Source organism: Hipposideros armiger, unplaced genomic scaffold (assembly GCF_001890085.2).
Source record: "Hipposideros armiger isolate ML-2016 unplaced genomic scaffold, ASM189008v1 scaffold_28, whole genome shotgun sequence".
Lineage (NCBI taxonomy): Eukaryota > Metazoa > Chordata > Mammalia > Chiroptera > Hipposideridae > Hipposideros > Hipposideros armiger.
The window spans coordinates 2400202-2419848 of NW_017731378.1; the positions used below are offsets into that span (position 1 = coordinate 2400202).

A 19647-nucleotide genomic window follows, 5' to 3' on the forward strand; every position below is an offset into this window, starting at 1 on the left:
GCTCTCTTTATCATCTACCCCGATCCATATCTGTATCCCCATCCATTGATCAAATAAAGAAACCTGCTGACTTTGTTAATAAAAATCAAACCCAGATCTTTCAGGGTTGGCAGTGAAAGAGAACAAATACGAAGCAGTGGTAGTAGAAATAGCCAGAAATCCCAGAAAAAGGGGAATCTTGGAGAATAGGCATAGAAGCTTCCAGGGGCAGCCACTTCTCCTAAGGCATTTTTCTCTCCCTTTCCATCCTTGGCGGATAGGGGTGTGATTTTAGTGAGGGAGCCTGCAGACTCCTTTATACTGTGCAAACTACCTGACTGTGCTGTGCACACTGACCAACCACCTTAGCCAGCTCTCAGAAGATCCCCCCCAACACACTCCTCATTCTTGATTTGGGAAACCCATCATAATCCTGAATGCAGAACATGGGGGTGCAGTGTCAAAACTCCACCCTGCAGACCCTCTATACCTCTACCCCTCAGGTTCCCAAATCCCCACCTTTCAGAAGGACCCTCACCAGTAGCACAAAGAAGACGAAGAAGACGTAGGTGACAAAGTAGGCAGGTCCCAGGATGCGGTTGGCATTGTCGATAGCATTGTAATCAAAGTCCCCAAGGATGATCCGGAACTGAGTGAAACTGAGAGACAAGGGTCTGGACTTCACCCAGAGCCTAACCTTAACCCTGACTCCAGTCCACACCCCCATCCCACTTTCCTAACTACTGCTCTTCGGTGAACTCAGACAGACCTTACCCTGCACCTCCAACCCAATCTGATAGACACAGAATGAGGTGCGCAGATACTTGAGCACACACACCAGGGTCTCCAGAGACTCGCACAGATGCTTTAAGCACAGACACACCCACATGCATATACCCAGCTTCCTCAAGGATACATACACCCACAGAGCTGGAGGGTGAGGGGCCAGGGAGGAGTGAAGGGGGCAGGACACGCACATGCACTTGATGAAAGTGCTAAAGTTTTCCACTTGGGTCCCGAAAAGCAGGTAGCCCAGCTGGGCGTAGGCGAAAAACACGATGAAGAACATGACAGCGAAGCCCAGGATGTCCTTGGCACAGCGGGCCAGCGTGGAGGAGAGCTGGGTCATGGTTTTGTTGAAGCTGATGTACTTGAATATCTGGAAGGACCATGTTGAACCAAACGATTAAGGAAGAAAAGAGAAAAGCTTTGAACAGTCCACTCCGGGGGACTATAGAGGCCATAGGAGTAGCCGAACCAGACAAGGAAAATGAGACGAGTATTGACGGAGGGAGAATTGTGCGCCCTGAGGCAGAACTGAAGAGAGGAATCTCAGGGTACCTTGATCCAGGCAAAGAAGAGGTTGACCGCATTCATATTGTTGTACTGTGTCTGCCAGAAGGCGAGGAACTCGAAGTCAGCATACATGTTTGGCTGCTGCAGGAGCTTCCCCATCAGCCGATTCACCTCCAAAGTTCGGAATATGTGGAAGCCCACAGCCACAATGGAGAGCTGCCATCACAGGGGTTGGAGGTGTCAGAGGAGTCAAGGGGATCTCAAGGGAACTTCAGCAATGAAGTCACAGAGGTAAGTGAGACAGTAAGACAGGTGGGGGGAAAAATAATTCCCTAGCTGCTGAGTTGTTGACTATCTCAGGTTCAAATGGAACTGGATCGGATGAGTGGGCAGTGCCTTAAAGCCCAAGAGAAAGCTCTGGGGCCAGTGGTAAACACGTGGGTTGTAAAGGGCCATAGAGAACCAGAGCTAAGTGATTTTATCTCTTCCACCGCTTCCCAGCCTTGGTCAGGAAATTAATGATTTGTCCTGTTCCTAGGAAGGAGACAAAGATGAAGAGGCAGAATATTTTAATAGAAGAGAAAAGGCAGGAGTTTTAATGGGATAGGTCATAAAGGCAAGAGACAGAAGAGGAACAGCATATCAAATGCATAAAGAAAGAGCAGGGCCTGCATCACAGACTAGAGGGAGGGGGGTGTGACTTTCCCAAGGCCGAGCCAGAGGAACATCAGCCTCTCGCTTAGGGAGCGCTTACCCAGGGATTTGACCAGAAGTCCTAAGGAGGACATGCGACTTCAACAGGAAGAACTTGGAGCCCCTACCAGGGTGGATGCCCCTTCTCCCAATATGTCCCAAGTCCAAGATATTTGTCCCTCACCAAGATGACCACCAGGTCCAGAATATTCCAGATGCTGCTGAGGTAGCGAAGCCGGTGGATGTGCAGCTCCAGGATCTCCTCCACCACATAGTAGAAGATGAAGATGCAGAAGATGATCTCACAGCCAACGATAAAGAAGTCCCAGTTGCTGACATAGCGGATCAGCTTAACCGTGCGGATTTGCCAGGATGGGATGGCACCTCCTGTAGCTGGAAACTCCACCACCAGTCTGTGGGAAGAGGGAGAGAGGTCTGTGGGGGCTGGGCCAGGACAGTTCCTCCCATTCCCTCCTCTCCCCACCCCCACCACAGGGTACATGTTTAGGGAAGGGTCTCAAGCAGAGGAGGGAACCAGGAACCATGGATGGAGGGATGCCGTAGGGAAAGGGGACCCACCTCAGAACACAGAAAAGATTGATGTTGGCATTGTAGACTGAGAAGTCGATGAAGACCACCCGAGTGCCCCTGTCTAGCCACAGGCCCTCCTGAAGGTCCCGCAGTGCTTCTGCGCTGCCCTGTCGGGATCCTGGAAGGTCCAGGTAGTAGCCGCCTCCACTGTAGCTGGTGAGCTGTCCCCAGTGAGAGGAGCCCCCCAGTTCATCCTGTGAGTGGTATGTCCACCTGCCAAGGAAGAAGCCATCTGAGCAGAGGTCTGACCCAAACTAAAGCTGATCTCCCAAGGCAATGGCAATACTTTACGATTGCCTAGGGTTTACAGTTTCACAGGTACTATATATGCATATCATACATATGTGTATTTCACATCTTATCTTGTTTGATACTAACAACTGTTTGAGAACTAAGGGTAAATATCTACGTTTTGCATATGAGGACACTAAGATTCAGAGATATCTGAGATTATTCGGCTACTTAGTGGCAGAACTGAAACTCAAATGTAAATCTCCTGTCACCTCCCTGGTGGTCTAGTGGTTAGGATTCATGCTCTCAAATGTAAATCTCCTAATTTTTCATGATGTCACCCAAGACTATGGATGACAAACCCAAGCCCCGCTTTTGACCCCAGCCTGGGTAGTCCCTACAAGGGAAGCACCTGGCCCATACAATCCAGTAAAGACCCTTTCTGCTCTTATGGTTGTGCACCCCATGGTTCTCTATTCTGACCACAAACTTTCCCTCTTGCACCCTTGTGTCTTCCTCCCCTTTCATTTCAGTCCTATATGTCCTTTCTTCCTTTCTCCCCTAATTCATCATCCATACTCAACTCCAAAGGTCACACTCTTCCAACCATGACTCATGTGGCAGTGTCAATGCTTCATCCATTCTCCATGTCCCCAAGGGACTTCTGGGCAAGAAAGGATGCTTTCTCTGGCAGGACTGCCTCCAGAGTAGGGCAAATGTGGTCATGACCTGTGTGTGTAAACAAGTCCAGAGGCTATGGCTCTGTCTGTCCCTGAGATCCAGACCAAGGTTTCCCAACAGTCACAGCTGGGACTCAGAAAGATGCCCTCACCCCATTTCCCCTGAGTTCCCCCAAGGCTCTATCTCTACCTCTCCCCTTAAGGCTCAGTGGAAGTGGGATGGTGTCAGGTTCAGAGGGGCAAGCCCTGTGACATTGGTGGGGGGACTCACTCACGCTGTGCCATTGAGGGGCCCAAAAGGGAGCTGTTCTTCCTTGTCCGGGGAGTAGACGTCATAGCAGTTCAGAATGTCGTCGCGGAAGTCCTCATGCACCACACAGGAGTCATTGCGAACCCTCAGCTGCCGCAGCCTTGGAACCCCCAGAAGCAGGTTCTCATAGTAGATGAAGGAGTGGGAGCCGTGGCCCAGGCTCTGGTTGTTGTACCATTTGGTCCAATACAAACTGTCCAGTAGTGGGCCCTGGGCAAACTAGACCAAAGCAGGGTTGGGCCTAACCCAGACTCATGCCAATCCCTACCCTTAGAATGACTTTTGCCCTCACTCCCTGACACCCAGACTTGTCTCCAGTCTGTTTCTGTTGGATCACTCAGCTGTCACATGAACCTTGACCATTTATTTAACATGCATTTAGAAGTTCAGCCTTACCTCTGACTCCCAATACTAGTCTAACTACTGGCTTGACTCTCCGATCGTCATCATGACCTCTCCCCTACTTCCACCTTAACTCTAGTCTGATCCATTAATTCTTGCTTGACCCTTTGACTCAGCCTGTCCCTGGAATGACCTGGTCTCTAAATATGGCCTGATCCACTGTCTGATGTCCCTAAATGCTGGCCTGTGGCCTAAGCCTTCAGGCCATTGAGAAGAGGGGAGGGATAGAGGCGATCTCATACTCACATCCCAGAAGTCCGCCATGCTGCTGATGGCCTGGAAGGAGACTCCGGTGTCTGACGGGGTATGTAAGAAGAGCTCAGACATCACTTTGGTGTAGTAATAGGCACTGGAGCTTGTCATTCCGTAGGTCACTAAAAACCAACCCAAGAGGCTGTGTCCTGCTCACTGTTCCCATCTTCATTCTCCAGAAAAAGAACCCCCAGGAAATCCCATTGCTGTGGGGCCAGACTTGCTACCTATACAGAAGCTCATCAAACCCACCCCCTAGAGTTGGCTGGGGAGGCTGATGGTGGCATTGGGAAAACCAGGGAATGCATGAAGGAAGATGTGTTGCTATAAGGTCTCCCCACCCTCCCACACTCACCTTAGAAATACTGAATACCACTCAGTAATTGTCTCTTGACATTGCCATTCTGAAAATTCAGTTTTCTATTCCTGAACCAGCTTAACTTCCTACTTCTTACTCCCCAGAGTCAAGAAATTTCCACCTTCTGCATCAGGAAGTGCTGCCTTGTATTTGTCTTATATTTATGCCCCTGGGAAAGTGCTTCCAAATTCTAGAGGACTCCAAGGCCCTGGCCAAACACCTTACAATGGAGATGTGGTCTCCTGGACCCTGGAGTCCCTGGCTCTGCAACCATGGGAGTAGGAGGTAGGCATGGTACCTCTGGCCCCTGTGCATCCTGATGGGCACAGTTGTCACCTGAGAGAAGGACTCAGAGCGTCCTCACATCAAAAAAGACCTGGCCCTTGCCCTGAAGAACTGGATCTCCCTCAACTACCCTAACACCTAGTCTAAAGCAGAGCTGTCAACGTTTTCTGGTTAAAAGGCAGAATTTGAAGAGTATACGCCATTTACTTTACAGATTGTCCCTCAGTTTAGATTTATCTGATGTTTCCTTGGGCTTAAATTCAGGTTATGCATTTTGGCAAGGAATACCAAAGGCACATATTATTTAATGTTAACTTTGATCCCTGTTAAAGCGGTGTCTTCCAGCTTTCTTCGATGTAAAATTATTAGTTTCCTCTTTGTAATGAATACATATTTTGTGCGGAAATACTTTGAGACTATGTAAATATCCTGTTACTCATCAATCTTTCATCTACTAGTTCTAGCATCCACTGATGACTTTTGCCTGATTATTACTATTATGGTTGTCAAGTTGTGATTTTCTCATTCTGTCATCTCTTCTCCATTTATTAGTTGGCATTCTCTTCAGGAAAAGCTTTCACTCCTTCCTCATTTATTTATTCATTTATATATGTCAGTATAAACTCATGGATTCTTGCTTTCTCTTATAGTTTATAATTTGTTAATATTATTATTTATTTGGTTACTCAATATTTTATCTAGGTCATTAAAGACAAAGAAAGACTAAAGAACTGTTCTAGATTAAAAGAGATTAAAGAAACATAAAAACTAAATGTAATATGTACATTTAATTAGGATTATATCCTGGACCAGAATTTTTTTCTTTTGCTATAAAGGCTCTTAGTAGAATAACTGGTGAAATTATAATAAGCTTTGTTCATTAGATAAGAGTACTGGATCAGGGATGATTTTCTGACTTTGATAAGAGAATGTCCTTGTTTTTAGAAAATATACATTAAAGTATTTAGGAGTAATGGAGCATTATGTCTGCAATTTACTCTCAAACAGTGTGTGTGTGTGTGTGTGTGTGTGTGTGTGTGTGTGTGTGTGTCAAGAGAGAGGGGAAGTTAGGGAGGGAGGGAGAGAGAGGGAGAGAAAGAGAAAGAATAATAAAGGAAAAAAATAAGCATGGTAAAATGTTTATATTTGGGAAATCTGGGTGAATGTTTATGAGAATTCTTTGTATCATTCTTGCAACTTTTCTGTAAGTCTGTAATTACATCAAACAAGTTTAAGTAGGGTTTCTCAGCCTCTTATGATCAATTCCCTTTAAGAATTTCCCTTTTCAAGTCTTGAGCCATATTTTCTCCTACCACCCCATCTGGAAAAGGAATGGCTTGGGTGGACTGGAGCTTGTCCATAGTCTTGGAGGGAAGAGGGGGCTTGGTCCCAGATTACACACAAGCAACATCATACTTTTCTCGGGGGGGGGGGATCGACAAAGAAGGGAGCATTATTATTTCACATTCCCCCATTCCACCCTATTAAGTCCAAGAAACGACTTCACTTTTCTGTAACTCAAATCTGTGTTTATCTGACCTTAGTATATAGAGTACTCAGACTCAACTTTTCTGGATCTGGAAAATGGGCTGGAAATCAAACTTCTGTCCACTCAGAGCCCATCACACAGTTAGAATTGATGACGGTCAGTGAGCTGAACTTTTTTTCCTCATGAGATGATGGGCTGATTAAATTCTTACACCTTCTTTCCTTCACTATATATTTAATCCCCTTTATTCTCATCTACAACCCCCCCCTCCCCTTTTACCCTCTGATAACCACTAAACTATTGTCTGTGTCTATGAGTTTTGTTTCTTCATTTGTTTTTCTTGTTCTTTTGTTGTTTTCAGTTTTCTATCCCATATATCAGTGAAATCATATGGTTCTCTACTTTTTCTGTCTGACTGATTTCGCTTAGCATTATAATCTCAAGATCCATCCGTTAACAATTGTCACCCCAATAAACTTTAGTAAAAAAGAAAGAAGGAAAGAAAGAAAATTATAAACCAAAAAAAAAATAAAAATAAATTTCTTACACCTTCTGAATGGCCACTAGGTGGTGCTCGTTGCTATGTCTTTTTCTCTTCTCTAATGCTCCAATTCTAAGTTACTGCTCAGAATTAACGTTGCTCTGAACTGACTGCTAACCCTTTATGGAGGCATAACATCTCTGATTATTATCCAAGACAGTAAAGACTATGTACTCTGAAAAAAGTGGTTTCACCTGGTCAAATGCCCACCGACACTCAGAACACCGATTACACACCCCATGCTAAGTGCTTTGTATGCCTACTTCATTTAATCTTACAACAACCTTATGTATTAGGTGTTCTTTTTTTTTTAAGATTTTATTGGGGAATTGGGGGTAGGGAACAGCGTTGGGGAATCGGGGAAGCGGAACCGACAAGTTGCTGTCCTTTTGTTCTTCAATCTAGTTGCGGAGGATGTCACTTTGCTGGCCCATGTTGGTATTATCATTGCGCTCTTCCTGGCTGAAGCAGTCGCTCACTGGACACTGGATGGCCGCTTACAGTGGCTCATGAAAGCTCATGCCAGCTGCTGGCCAGCCCCACTGCAGCCTACGCCGTCGCCGGTGATTCATGGCAGCCCAGCTCCAGGTTGAGCTGTTGTTCACCATCTTAGCTGTGGAGGGCGCAGCGTCACTGGCCCTCATGTGGGATCCGAAGTAGGGCCCTGCTGCTCAGAGCTGGTGTCCCAAGCCAACTCCTAACCAACTCGGCCAGCTCTAGGTGTTCTTATTGTCCCCACTTTCCAGTCTCAGAGAACTAAAGTAACGTCTCCAGACCACTTCATAGACAGTGTAGAGGCCTGACTGCCGTACTGTATATCTGAAGCTGATGTTGAATAATATTGTATATAAACTATAATTTTATATACATATAGTCACGGGATGTGGAGTATAGTGTGGGAATGGAGTCAATGGAATTGTAATAGATATGTATGATATTGGGGGCAGAGGGGGCAGTGGATGGGGGAGGGGGGTTGTCACTTTGTGAGGGGTGAAAAGGATAACTATTGCATTGTTTTGTACACCTGAAACTAATAATAAAAATAATAAAGTAACTCCTCCAAGGTAAATAACTAATGGAGCCAGGATTCAAATGCAAATCTGTCTGCCTCCATAGTAAATTAATTTTGTTCTGTTCCAAGGACAGAACTATATCTAAGGGGTAGAAGTTGCAGGAAGAAAAATTAGGCTCCCCAAAATGCGGGACTTCCTACCTAGTAGTGCTCTCAATTATGAAATGAACCACTTCACAAACATCCACTTCACCTCTGAAAGTGTCAGCTAAGGGTCACATGGAGGGGGTCCTGCAATGGGCAGTGGGTGGCGTGCTGGTTCCTCCCTTTAAGATCCAATGAGGGAGTGGAAGTTCTGTGTATTTAAAAAAGAAATGACACTAGACCATAGAATAGGTGGGAGCTAGAAGGAGTCAGAATTTGAGTCAGTATATCAAATGTCCGTATGTCAGTACATTACTACATTTTTTATGTAGTGAGGGCCTCATACCAGGAAATTTTCAGACACTGGACAATAACTGCACGAGAATGCAATAAAGGGGATTTATAGATGGGGTGATGGTTTCACCATCCAATACAGAGTTTCTGATTTTTTTTCTCTTGGACAGACATTAAGTTCTCTTAGACATACTATATCACGCCTCTGACCTTGGCCTTAGAACAAATTCACAGTTGCTGAATAATAATAACAGTAGCCACCATTTATTGACACATTATTCACTGGGCTTTGCCTACTTTGTCTCCCATCATCCTGAAAAAAAGCCTCATAAAGTAGGAACTATCATTTGCATTTTATGCAGATAACTGAGATCCAAAATGTTATTAAATAACTGTCCAAAGATAATATAGCAAGCAAGTAGAACTTGGGTTCAAAATCAAGTCTGCCTTACTCCAAAGACCATGAATTTAGCCACTGCTCTATGTTAAACTAATGTATTTCTCTACCACTCAAAGTCCTTCTGATTAGGGCCTCTTATACTCCTTCCAAAAATCAATCCAAATAGTTAGGATTATGCAGGTTTATAAGGTGTCCTTATGAGAAAACTCTATTTGAAGGATTTAATATCTGAGTCATGAGGTGAATTGCAAAAGCACTTGGTAGACTCAAAAGATCACCATCTTAAAAGAAGCTTCAAATTTTTTCTTTCTGGATTAAATGGATAATTGTATAAAAACTTGTATCAAGAATCATATTCTGACATAGATGAGTCCCAAAGAAGGAAAAAGAATCACATGCACAAAAATGTTACCTGGGTTATTTATAATATAAAAAAATTGCAAACAATCTAAATGGTTAAAGTAAATTATGATATCATTGAGACATTAATGGAGTATGAGACAGCCACTGAAATGGTAATACAAACAGTGCAAAACTGTTTCCATCCTATCATTACAATTAAGTACTTTTCTAAATGCCAAGAATGTAAAAACTTGAAGGAAAAATGAACTTTTTAAATAACGAGGAGTATAATAGGTAGATTTTATTTCTCTTCATTCCCATGGAGTTCAATTAATGCTATAATAATAATAGAATATAACAACAATAAAATCATTTTTAAAAATCTTTCTACCTATTTGTTTCCAAGTTACAGGCTGAAATTTCCAGGTGCTAGATGCGGTACCGGACTATGCGACTGCCTCCCTAAGATCCCCTCTTGGTTAATACCATGACTTCATTTCATACATCACACCTGTCTGGATCATCTCACATATGTTGCTAGGAGCTAAATCCAACCCTGGCTCTAGGACTTGACAGGAAGTTTAAACCTAAGCTAATCCACAAATGCCCCTCCCCTGGCACCATTACAAGTTGAGAGATGAGCATGTAACCCATTTCAAACCAAGGGGGCATGAAGAGAGATTTCTGGAACTTTTAGGATGTTTTATCTCATATTAGATAAGAATGAGAAAGCCCAAGGGGATTAGCCTTAGGATGAAAGTGATTGTGCAGCTGGCAGAACTGAGTAACAGAAACAGACAGGTCTTTGATGATGTTGTTAAGCCACTGGATTGATCAGCCCAGAACCCTGACCTGCTTTGACTCTCATTACCTAGACAATAAATCCTATTATAGCTTCAGCCAGTTTTCACTGGGTTTTACTTCATTGGAACATGGCCCTTAGTTATATGGAAACCATGACATTTTCCAAAAGAGTCCATTATTTCTGAGGAAAATGGAGCTAGAAAAGCTTCTGCTACTGTCTGAACATCCCTAGAGGGTAGTGGATGACTTCAGCATATCTGTACCAAAGTCTGCATTAATTAAAATACATTATTACCCTATATGAAAGGGGCCTTGCTGACCAAGTCAATTGATGATGATATTATAGGAACATACCTACCATTAATTCCTAAAGGCTCTCCAAGCTTTCTTTCTGGGCAAAGCAGGTCTCTAGAATACAATAAAACTGTATATAAACACACACACACACATATACATATTGCAGCTAGTATGTATATGTATGTGTGTATATATGTTTATAAACATTTACATATGTATATGTGCACATATGCACACACATACATACACATACATGTATATATGTATGTATACACATATAGCCTTACTTCTAAAAATTTCCCTTATAGAATGAGTATTTAACATGAATTTTAAGGGAGGTAGGTATAAGAAATAGTCAAAAGAAAAGTAGTTTCAATTTTTGACACTGCTTTTATCATTATGATCTTCCATGTCTCTTATATAATATCCAACAAAGCTAATTTTTCCCAGAGCTAGCATCTCCTTATTAACTGGTATGCTTTTTCTTACTTAATAAGAACTATACGATCATGTTTTCTTCTTTGCTTTGGCTGCCAGAAGCCTCAGGCTTTGTTACCCTTTGCAATACTTTTGTTTAAGTTTTCTGGCGTAAGTTATCATCCACCCCCCCCCCATCTTTTCCCACTTCATTTCCTAAATCTTTTTATTATAGTTCTAATGGGCTATATTTTATTGTATCTGTGCTTTAAAATGTAAGTTGGCTCAGATCCCTTTTAGACATAGGTGGGGCATAAACATATTGTTATTAAAGAAGTATGACTGTAATAATTATTATTAGCCATCATCATCATGAGCTTGGATAATAACTTGATTTTATCCATTCCAATGTTTATAGTAGAGATGGAATATTCTTGTCCTCTCTTTTGAACTGCTGGAAGACCTTCCCAGGTCAAAGCAATAACAAGATGTCAGCAGTTGCTTTATGCTTCTCCTTTCCCAGGTGATTGCCACATAGGCCATCATATGCTCCTTGAGCCCCTTCCCTGTTCTTAATTACTATTTAATAGACTACGGCTAGGCCGGCGGAGTGGCTTAGTTTGTTAAGAGCTCACTCCAGAGTGCAAGCTCTGAGCAACAGGGTCACCAGTTCCATTCCTGGCCTGAGCAAAGCTGCCGCTGAGCTGCCAACAGGTGGCAGGATGACTCAGCTAAAAAACTAAATAGAACATGGCTATTCTTTGCTAACAGCGCTCTCCTTGGACAGGAATGAGATCCCTTCTCTCAACTACTTGACAAAGGACCTTAAAGAGCTGGGGTGCTGCTGCCAGCAAGTGTATAAATCCTTTAATGTCTGCACTATTCCTCTGCTGGAAACTCTGTGCCTTCCACTTTTTGCCACTCAAAAGTCAATTGCTCTGAGGAAAAGCACTGAGGATGCTTCTCTAGAAACCTGGGGATCTCTTTGACCCCCAGTCCGAACACTGACAGTCATTATGTGGATAGAACTTCCACTGCTCCACCAATCCTCCAACTGTTGTGGAGTTGGAAGTTTCCTGGGCTTTCCCAATTCTATAAATGTGCCCTGTATCTCCTCTGATGGCCTCTCCCTGAGCTTCTCTTTCCAGCTGCCTTGCTGAGAAGCTCTTCGAAACATCTTTACCTATTTCTTGGCACACGATCCAGTTTGGCTTTTGTCATATAAATAATTTGGGGAAGAAGGGACATTTTATGGATAGCTCTACAGGGTGATTATACTTTCTAGAGAAATAAAATACAGTGCCCTGAAACTATCCCTTCTTCTGACTCTCCAACAGCCTCTGACAATAGTTCCACAATAGCTTAAACACTTTAATACCCACTCCTGGTGGAAAAGAATCAAGCCTCATCAACTTCCCTGACGACTTTGTATGAGGGAGGTTATAAGTGCCTTGATTTCTCTGGATTTCATCAATTATTGCTGCTCCTATTCCAAACTATGGACAAGATTTCTTATCCCCTATCTGGCGTAGGCTACTAATTATTCCCCAATACCTTTCCTCCTCTTTTTACACAATAATGTAATTATCCGTGAGCATATGTCTGCCCAGCTAAAAACCACATTACCCAGCCTCCTTTGCAGCTAGATATGGTGACCACTTGAGTAGATTCTGGCCAATGGAATACAAGTAGAGAGAGAGATGCTTCCACGTATAGCTTCTGGCTCATATCCTTAAAAGGAAGGGACATGCTTTCCCTTTCTACTTTCCTACTTCCTGCTACTGGAGTATAAGAGCAGGAGCTGGATCATGAGCTAGAAGCCATATGTTGGGGAACAAACAAAACAGAAACAGATTCATAGATACAGAGAACAAACTAATGGTTGCCAGAGGGGACAGAGGTTGGGGAGATGGGTGAAAAAGGTGAAAGGATTAAGAAATACAAATGGGGGTGTGGGAGGAGGGTAACCGGTTGGCTTAGTTTGTTAGAGCATGGTGATAACACCAAGGTTGCTGTTTCGATCACCACATGGGCCACTGTGAGCTGCTCCCTCCTTAAAAGAGTCAACTATGCCATCGTAGCATGAAAGCAATGTGTAATCAATGACCATGGCTGTTCCCCAATAAAGAGTTTAAAAAAAAAAGAAAGAAATACAAATTGGTGGTTAAAAAATAGTCTCACAAATGTAAAGTACAGCATGGAGGATGTAGTCAGTATCACTGCAACAATTATGTATAGTGCCAGCTGGGTATTAGACTACTAAATAGAGGGGATCACATATATAAATGTCTAACCACTATACTGTACACCTGAAACTAATATAAAATAATATTGAATGTCAACTGTAACTGAAAAAACTAATTAAAAAATAAATATATAAATAAGTAAATAATTAAAAAGAAGAAGCCATATGTTAAGAATGGCAAAGCAATAAGATAGAAGGAGCCTGTTTGTGGAGCCCTATGTTAATCCAGGACTTCTTATACTTCGAATTGTTATGCAAGAGAGAAATAAGATTCTATCTAATTTAAGCCACTGTTACTGCACCTAAATCAATATCCCAACTGCAGCATTTCACATGAATACACCCATGTCAGATGGATAATTTGTAAAAGAAACTTTTCTAAGAAAATTAAAATAGGCATAGAGGGAAAAAAAAGAGTTAAAACCAACAAATTGATAGCACAAAATTCCTATCTTAAGAAAAGTCAAATCTAATTGCAGACCTCTTGGTTAAAACCATTTACTGGGCCACACAGAACCCTTTTTCCTTTTCTTAGTAGGAAGTCCCCTATCAAGTAATTCTTTTGTTGTTCTTCTTTGTGGACAATCCCTCCTTCCAATCTCTTTTTTATTCTCTATCCCATCCATACATTCTGATTAATGCAATTGGGTCATTCAAATTTGGATTCCAAATGCCTCATATTTCTTAAGATGAACAGTAGGCAGAAGAAAGTTGGGACCTGGAATGAGGAAAGGGTTAAATCTTCAGTGTATTCACTGGAGGATTGTAGAAAACCAGTGCATTTCACATCTGTGTATCCACAGAGAATACAGCTGAGAAAACTATATCACTCACATCTGCCTTGGTAACTAAGTCTATAAACATTATCAAGCCATTTAGAACTTAGGTTCAGAAGATTATAAAGTTCTAGAGAACCTATGACTATACGTGGCCAGTTTCTTCTTAGGAATTTAGGTTCAAGGCCAAAGAATTTTGAATTGTTTTTGAAGGGAATTGAATTCAGCTGAAGGTGATCATTCTGAGAAATAGAAAATGAATCTAAGAACTCATTAGTGATCTCCCTAAAGTTTCTGATAGCTCTGAGATCTTAGGAGAGGAGCAATAGAAGACCTCTAAATACTTGTCCGTGCTGAATCAATGTAACATATTATCTCAAGTGATGGAATACCGCAGTTGGATACCTGTATGGTTAGCGATGGGACTAGCAAACAGGCCACAGGATACACTTGTGATTCGCTGCTGCAACTTCTCTGCTATATTCAATTTTTAGTGCAGACGCAACAGAGAGCAAAGCTATTGATTCCTTTACATTTAGTATAAACTTAGCTGATGGTTTATGAATTATTACAGTTTTAGAACTGCTTGTAGAGTTTATTACGACAACAGTCAAACCAGGAGGTCAAAAGGCCTGAAGAAGATGGATAGTCTTCTTCAAAGCCAACCTAGAAAGAAAAATACTGCCCCCAAATAACATAGTTCTTATGTTGTCCAGAAACCTCAAGACATAGCATGAACTTAAGCCGATGTCATAAGAGATATATAAGACATATATAACTTTGGTCTCTAAGAAAAAGGGCACACTGTTTCAAGAGAGCTGAAGATGCTAACTGGAATATAATAACATAAGAGAACTGCTTTAATAGAGGAGTTTTTCCGGCTGATGAGTCAGAGATGGTTCTACACTTATTGCCATAGAAAGTGACAGAGGAAGACTGCTTACTCTTATTTGTGTTTCCTTGAACGATTTTGCCTGAGATCTACTAGACACTGATCATCTTGGAAAAACTAAGGCCATGGAGAGTAGCATAGACCCGAGGTTTAAAGATTTTTGCTGCCTATATCAAGCTGCACCAAAGAGATTTTTAATACTAGAAACTGAGGAAGTATTAGAAGAGGGGCTCTTGATGTTAAAGGGTACCATGGCCTAGAGTCCTTGAAAATGTGGCCCCAGGAAAGATGGGAAACCAGGCAAGACTGACCTAAAAGTATTTATATCTCCCAGTTATGATGCCACCATTTCATGCAATGTCTTAACAAATGATCAGAGAATAGTGAGTAAAGTAGTAGAGCTGGTAATGAGTGATTTCATTATATAGAAGCCCTGGACTTTATCTGTAAGTTTGTAGCTCAAGGTACATGTATCAAAAATTCTGTGAAGATTATAGAATAATGATTACCATGACCAAACCATATGTTCATCCAATGCCAAAAACTGATTCTCTCTGGAGTTACAGGATCTGTTAAGGGTAGCCCCATCCATGATTGACTCATGATATACTGCAAAATAAAGGCAAGCCAGGAAGAATATAGGAAGACAGCTTTAATCACTGCAGATAAATACATCACCTTTTTTACTATAGGGCATGCTCACTCAATACACAACAGGATACTCTCAAGTGGTTCTATACAAAGGGAAGACATGTTTAAGTAATTAATATATTGATTGATTTTTAAATAATTTAAATAGAAACGATGTCTTTGCCACTTTGAAGGACATGAACTCCTTGAAACACATTATCAAAGTTTCCCTGGGGTTCAAGAACCCAAAGTGGAAAATGTTTCCTTGGAATTCCCAGCAGAGGGACCCTTTTCAAAAGTCTCAAGAAGTCATAGGCTATGTCAGGGAGGACAGGGAAAAGCTAGGAGACAATGGACTACAGAGGAAAGAAGAGGAATCCAAAGTGGTGGGCAGGGTAGGTAAGAAGAGAGCAAAGTGGACTGGTGCCTGAGGAGAGAAAGGCAGATCAGGACACGGAAGCATCCAGCAAGCAGCATTGCTCTTGATCCTGGCCTTTGCTGCAAACTGGCAGGTCCTTGCAGCTGTTTTGAAGTATGAGTTATTTCCCACAACGTTCGTCAAGACATCCTCCTACACTGACTTTATGTGTTGGCCATTAAAAGCTGGGGAGAGCCTCCCACACTGGCTCTGTCACCATCAGCAAACATTTCACCTCATAGACAGCATTCATGTGACTTCACACAGCCTTCTTGTGTAAACCAGGCAAAGCCTCTTCTCTAAAATTCATATGTATTTATATGTGCCTAGAAAACGGTTGAAATGATAGACACAAAAGTATTAACAACCGTGGTTAACAATAGTGACCTTTAACATTCTCCAAATTATTGGGCTTCTGTTTTTTTAAGAAAGACTAGGTATTAGTTAAAATGTTACTAAAAGTATTCCCAGGATTTGGGGATAATAGGGTAGAATTCTTTTACAAGGGAATGAGGAGAAATACTGTTTTGCATTTTTCTCTCGTACTTGACCTTTGAGGCTATGACTATGGCAAAGCCCTGAGACCTGCTAACCCCTCCAGCCTCTGCCTCCTCCAGGCTAGGTTAAAATAAATAAGCAAGCTAATGGCAATGACCTTAGGCCTCCCTGGCAATGACTTTGGGATTCTTTATACTGAATGGTCATCTGCCCCTGGGACCTGCCAGAGCTCCTAGGTCTCCCTGACCATTCTGTCTCCCACATCTTGCCGTGGTCTCAGGATACCATTCCACCATAGCATTCGTCACACTGTACGTCACTGTTGGTTTCCATGTCAACCTCCTTTGCAACTTGAAGGTAGAAGTTGTGTCTCCACTACTTCAAAGCCTTTAACAGTTGACCTGGGGTCTGACACATAGTAGGACTTAATAAATATTTGAATGCATGAATGAATGAATGTGTGAACTCACAGAATCTTGTCCTTAGTCTGAACCTTTTGCTAATAAGCTCTTATTGCCTCAACTGTCCTTTTCCTCCACACTGTGAAATAATCTGATTTTGGCCAGCTCAGACTCATTCTTGAAGCCAGCGGTTCTCAAACATTTTGTTCTCAGGACCCCTTTGTAACTCTTAAACATTATTGAGGATTCCAAAAAGTTTTTGTTTATTTGTGCTATGTCTATCAATAATTACCTTATAGAACTTAAAACTGAGGGAAATTTTAAATATTTATTAATTCATTCATTTCAAAATACTAATGCTGGGCCGGCCGAGTGGCGCGATGGTTAAGAACTGGCTTGGGACACCAGAGGGCCCCGGTTCGGATCCCACATATGAGGGCCAGTGACACTGCCCTCTACAGCTAAGATGCTGAACAAGAGCTCAACCTGGAGCCGGGCTGCTGTGAGTCGCCGGCAACGGCGTGGGCTGCAGCCCTTGTGGCAGTGGGTTGCCATGGGCTACCGTATGTAGCCAGCAGCCAGCGTGAGCAGCCAGCAGCCGCAGTGAGCTGCCGTCCAGAAGCCGGCGACTGATCTGCCTCACCTGGGAAGAGCGCAATGATGGTGCCAACTTGGGCCAGTGAAGCAACGTCCTCCACAACTAGACTGAAGAGCAAAACTACAGGAACTTGTCTGTTCCCCTTCCCCCAATTCCCCAATGCTGTTCCCATCCCCCCAATTCCCCAATAAAAATCTTTAAAAAAAAATACTAATGCTAACAAATCCAAACATGTAAACATAAAATAGCATTTTAATTTAAAAAATATATTTTCTAAAACAAAGAAAAAGAATTTAGTGAGAAAAGTGGTATTGTTTCACATTTTTGCAAGTCCCTTTAATGTCTGGCTTAATAGAAGGCAGCTGGGGTTTCACATCTGCCTCAGTATTAAATCTGTTGCAATGTGGTATTCTGGTTGAAGTATATGAAGAAAATATCACCTGTCACAGTATGTAGTTGAGTATGGGAGGACCTCACGAACTCCCTGAAAGCGTCTCAGAAAGCTCCAGGGCCGGCTGAGTGGCTCAGTTGGTTAAGAGCTCACTCAAGGGTTTGAGCTCTGAGCAACAGCGGTTCGAGTCAGCCCGAGCTGAGCAGCCTCTGAGCTGCCAACAGGTGGCAGGATGGCTCAGCTAAAAAAAAAAAAAAAAAAAAGCTCCAGAGACCCTTAGAGCCCACCCTTTTTTTTTTCTTTTTTCTTTTTTTTAACTTTATTGCAGAATAGCCATGGTCATTGGTTATACATTGCTTTCATGCTACATAGTTGATTCTTTGGGAGGGTGCAGCTCACAGTGGCCCATGTGGAGACTGAACTGGCAACCTTGGTGTTATCAGCACCACGCTCTACCCAACTGAGCTAACCGGTCAACCCTAGAGCTCACCTTTGAGAACCATTGCCCTATGCCTTATTTCTGTGACTGGAAACTCCGCCCAGTCCTGAGGATCTGCCTAAACTTAAAACTCTTTCCTTCCTGCTGCCACCACCAATAGCATAAAGAGATTATTATCAATATTATTATTATCAATATTCTCTTACCTGTCTACTACATTTCTTAATGTTCAAAGAGCTGTCCCATGCAAAGTCTCCCAGTCACCTGGCAGATATGACCTAATTATTTCACCTTACCCATGAGCAGGTTCCCATGAATCATGAAGGTTCAGAGGTTATTTGATTTGCTCAGGGTCATTCAGCTGGCGAGAGGCAGAGTTGGTACTCAGATTCATACCTTATGAATACATGTTCTTTCTCTGGCCATGTACACTAGTAGTGCCCTAGCCTGATCTCATCTACAAAACTCTAGACTATCTAGATTTCATCAGTTCATGCAGCCTGCTCTTCTGTACGTGATCAAAGCAGAGTTCTCAGTAAAAACTTTTTCTCTGATCCCAAGACCTGGCACTTAAAGGTTCTACTGTATTCGTAGAGAGCAGTGACAGCCCCACGCAGGAGAAAATTAAATGTCAGGCTGACACACAGCATTGGATAATGGGATATGTCCAGGCTCACCAGTCTTGTAATAGTAACCCAGGAATTCTGGGGCACCAGGGTATTCTGCTCCCAAAAATAGAGGCCGAAGCAGGGCCTAAACCCCTGTTATTATGGTTGAGCTGACTTGGATCACTTCACCCTGGTACTACAAGGACTTTATCTGTGTCTGGATGGGCCATGGGTAACTGAGCATGCTAGGAGAGGCATGAAATCATCATCCCATGGCCATTCTGGCAACCACTTCTAGAAGGCCTGGTTTTTCTGATCCTTGATGAGCATTATCCTGATGCTTCAGACAGATCTCAGTCTTCCAGTGGGTTAAACTTTACATTTCAACGTTTTTCTAATTTGTACCTTGATGTGGAATGACAACTGATACTTATTGAAAGCCCACTCTATACCAGGCACTATACTAAGCACCTTCTTTCTTTTCCACCAATCTCACAAAGGCAGACATTATCTTCATTTGTTATATAAGGAAATCAAGGCTTCCAGAGATTTAAGTATCTTGACCTATCTTGCCAAAGGCACATGGTTAATAACTGGTTGTACATATGAACCAAGTCATCTTATTCCAAGTCCCATGCTCTCTCCATCACTATTATGCCTTCAATAATGTCATAGTTCTATGTGACCAATTATTTTCTGCCATCATTATTGCAACATAAGAAATAAGACAATTTCCTGAACCTCCAATATATTTCTGTTCCTTTCCTTGTCAATTCTAGGAACGCTCAGTCAAGAAAGACATCTTCTATGGAGGTTCCTCAAAAAATTAAAAATAGTGGGCCGGCCGAGTGGCGCGATGGTTAAGAACTGGCTTGGGATGCCAGAGGGCCCCGGTTCGGATCCCACATATGAGGGCCAGTGACACTGCCCTCTG

General features: G+C 42.5%; 1 protein-coding gene across 1 annotated transcript in view; it reads right to left on the minus strand.

Moving 5' to 3' along the window:
* PKD2L1 (polycystin 2 like 1, transient receptor potential cation channel) overlaps positions 1-19647 on the minus strand; it is a 37913-nt gene that overhangs the window by 5097 nt on the left and 13169 nt on the right. Inside the window, exons 4-10 of the mRNA XM_019636401.1 lie at positions 4429-4556; positions 3746-3999; positions 2548-2772; positions 2153-2381; positions 1321-1491; positions 957-1138; positions 518-638 (exon numbers count right to left, since the gene is read on the minus strand). Coding sequence (XP_019491946.1) covers positions 518-638; positions 957-1138; positions 1321-1491; positions 2153-2381; positions 2548-2772; positions 3746-3999; positions 4429-4556 — 1310 coding nt within the window. The remainder of the gene's footprint in view (positions 1-517; positions 639-956; positions 1139-1320; positions 1492-2152; positions 2382-2547; positions 2773-3745; positions 4000-4428; positions 4557-19647) is intronic.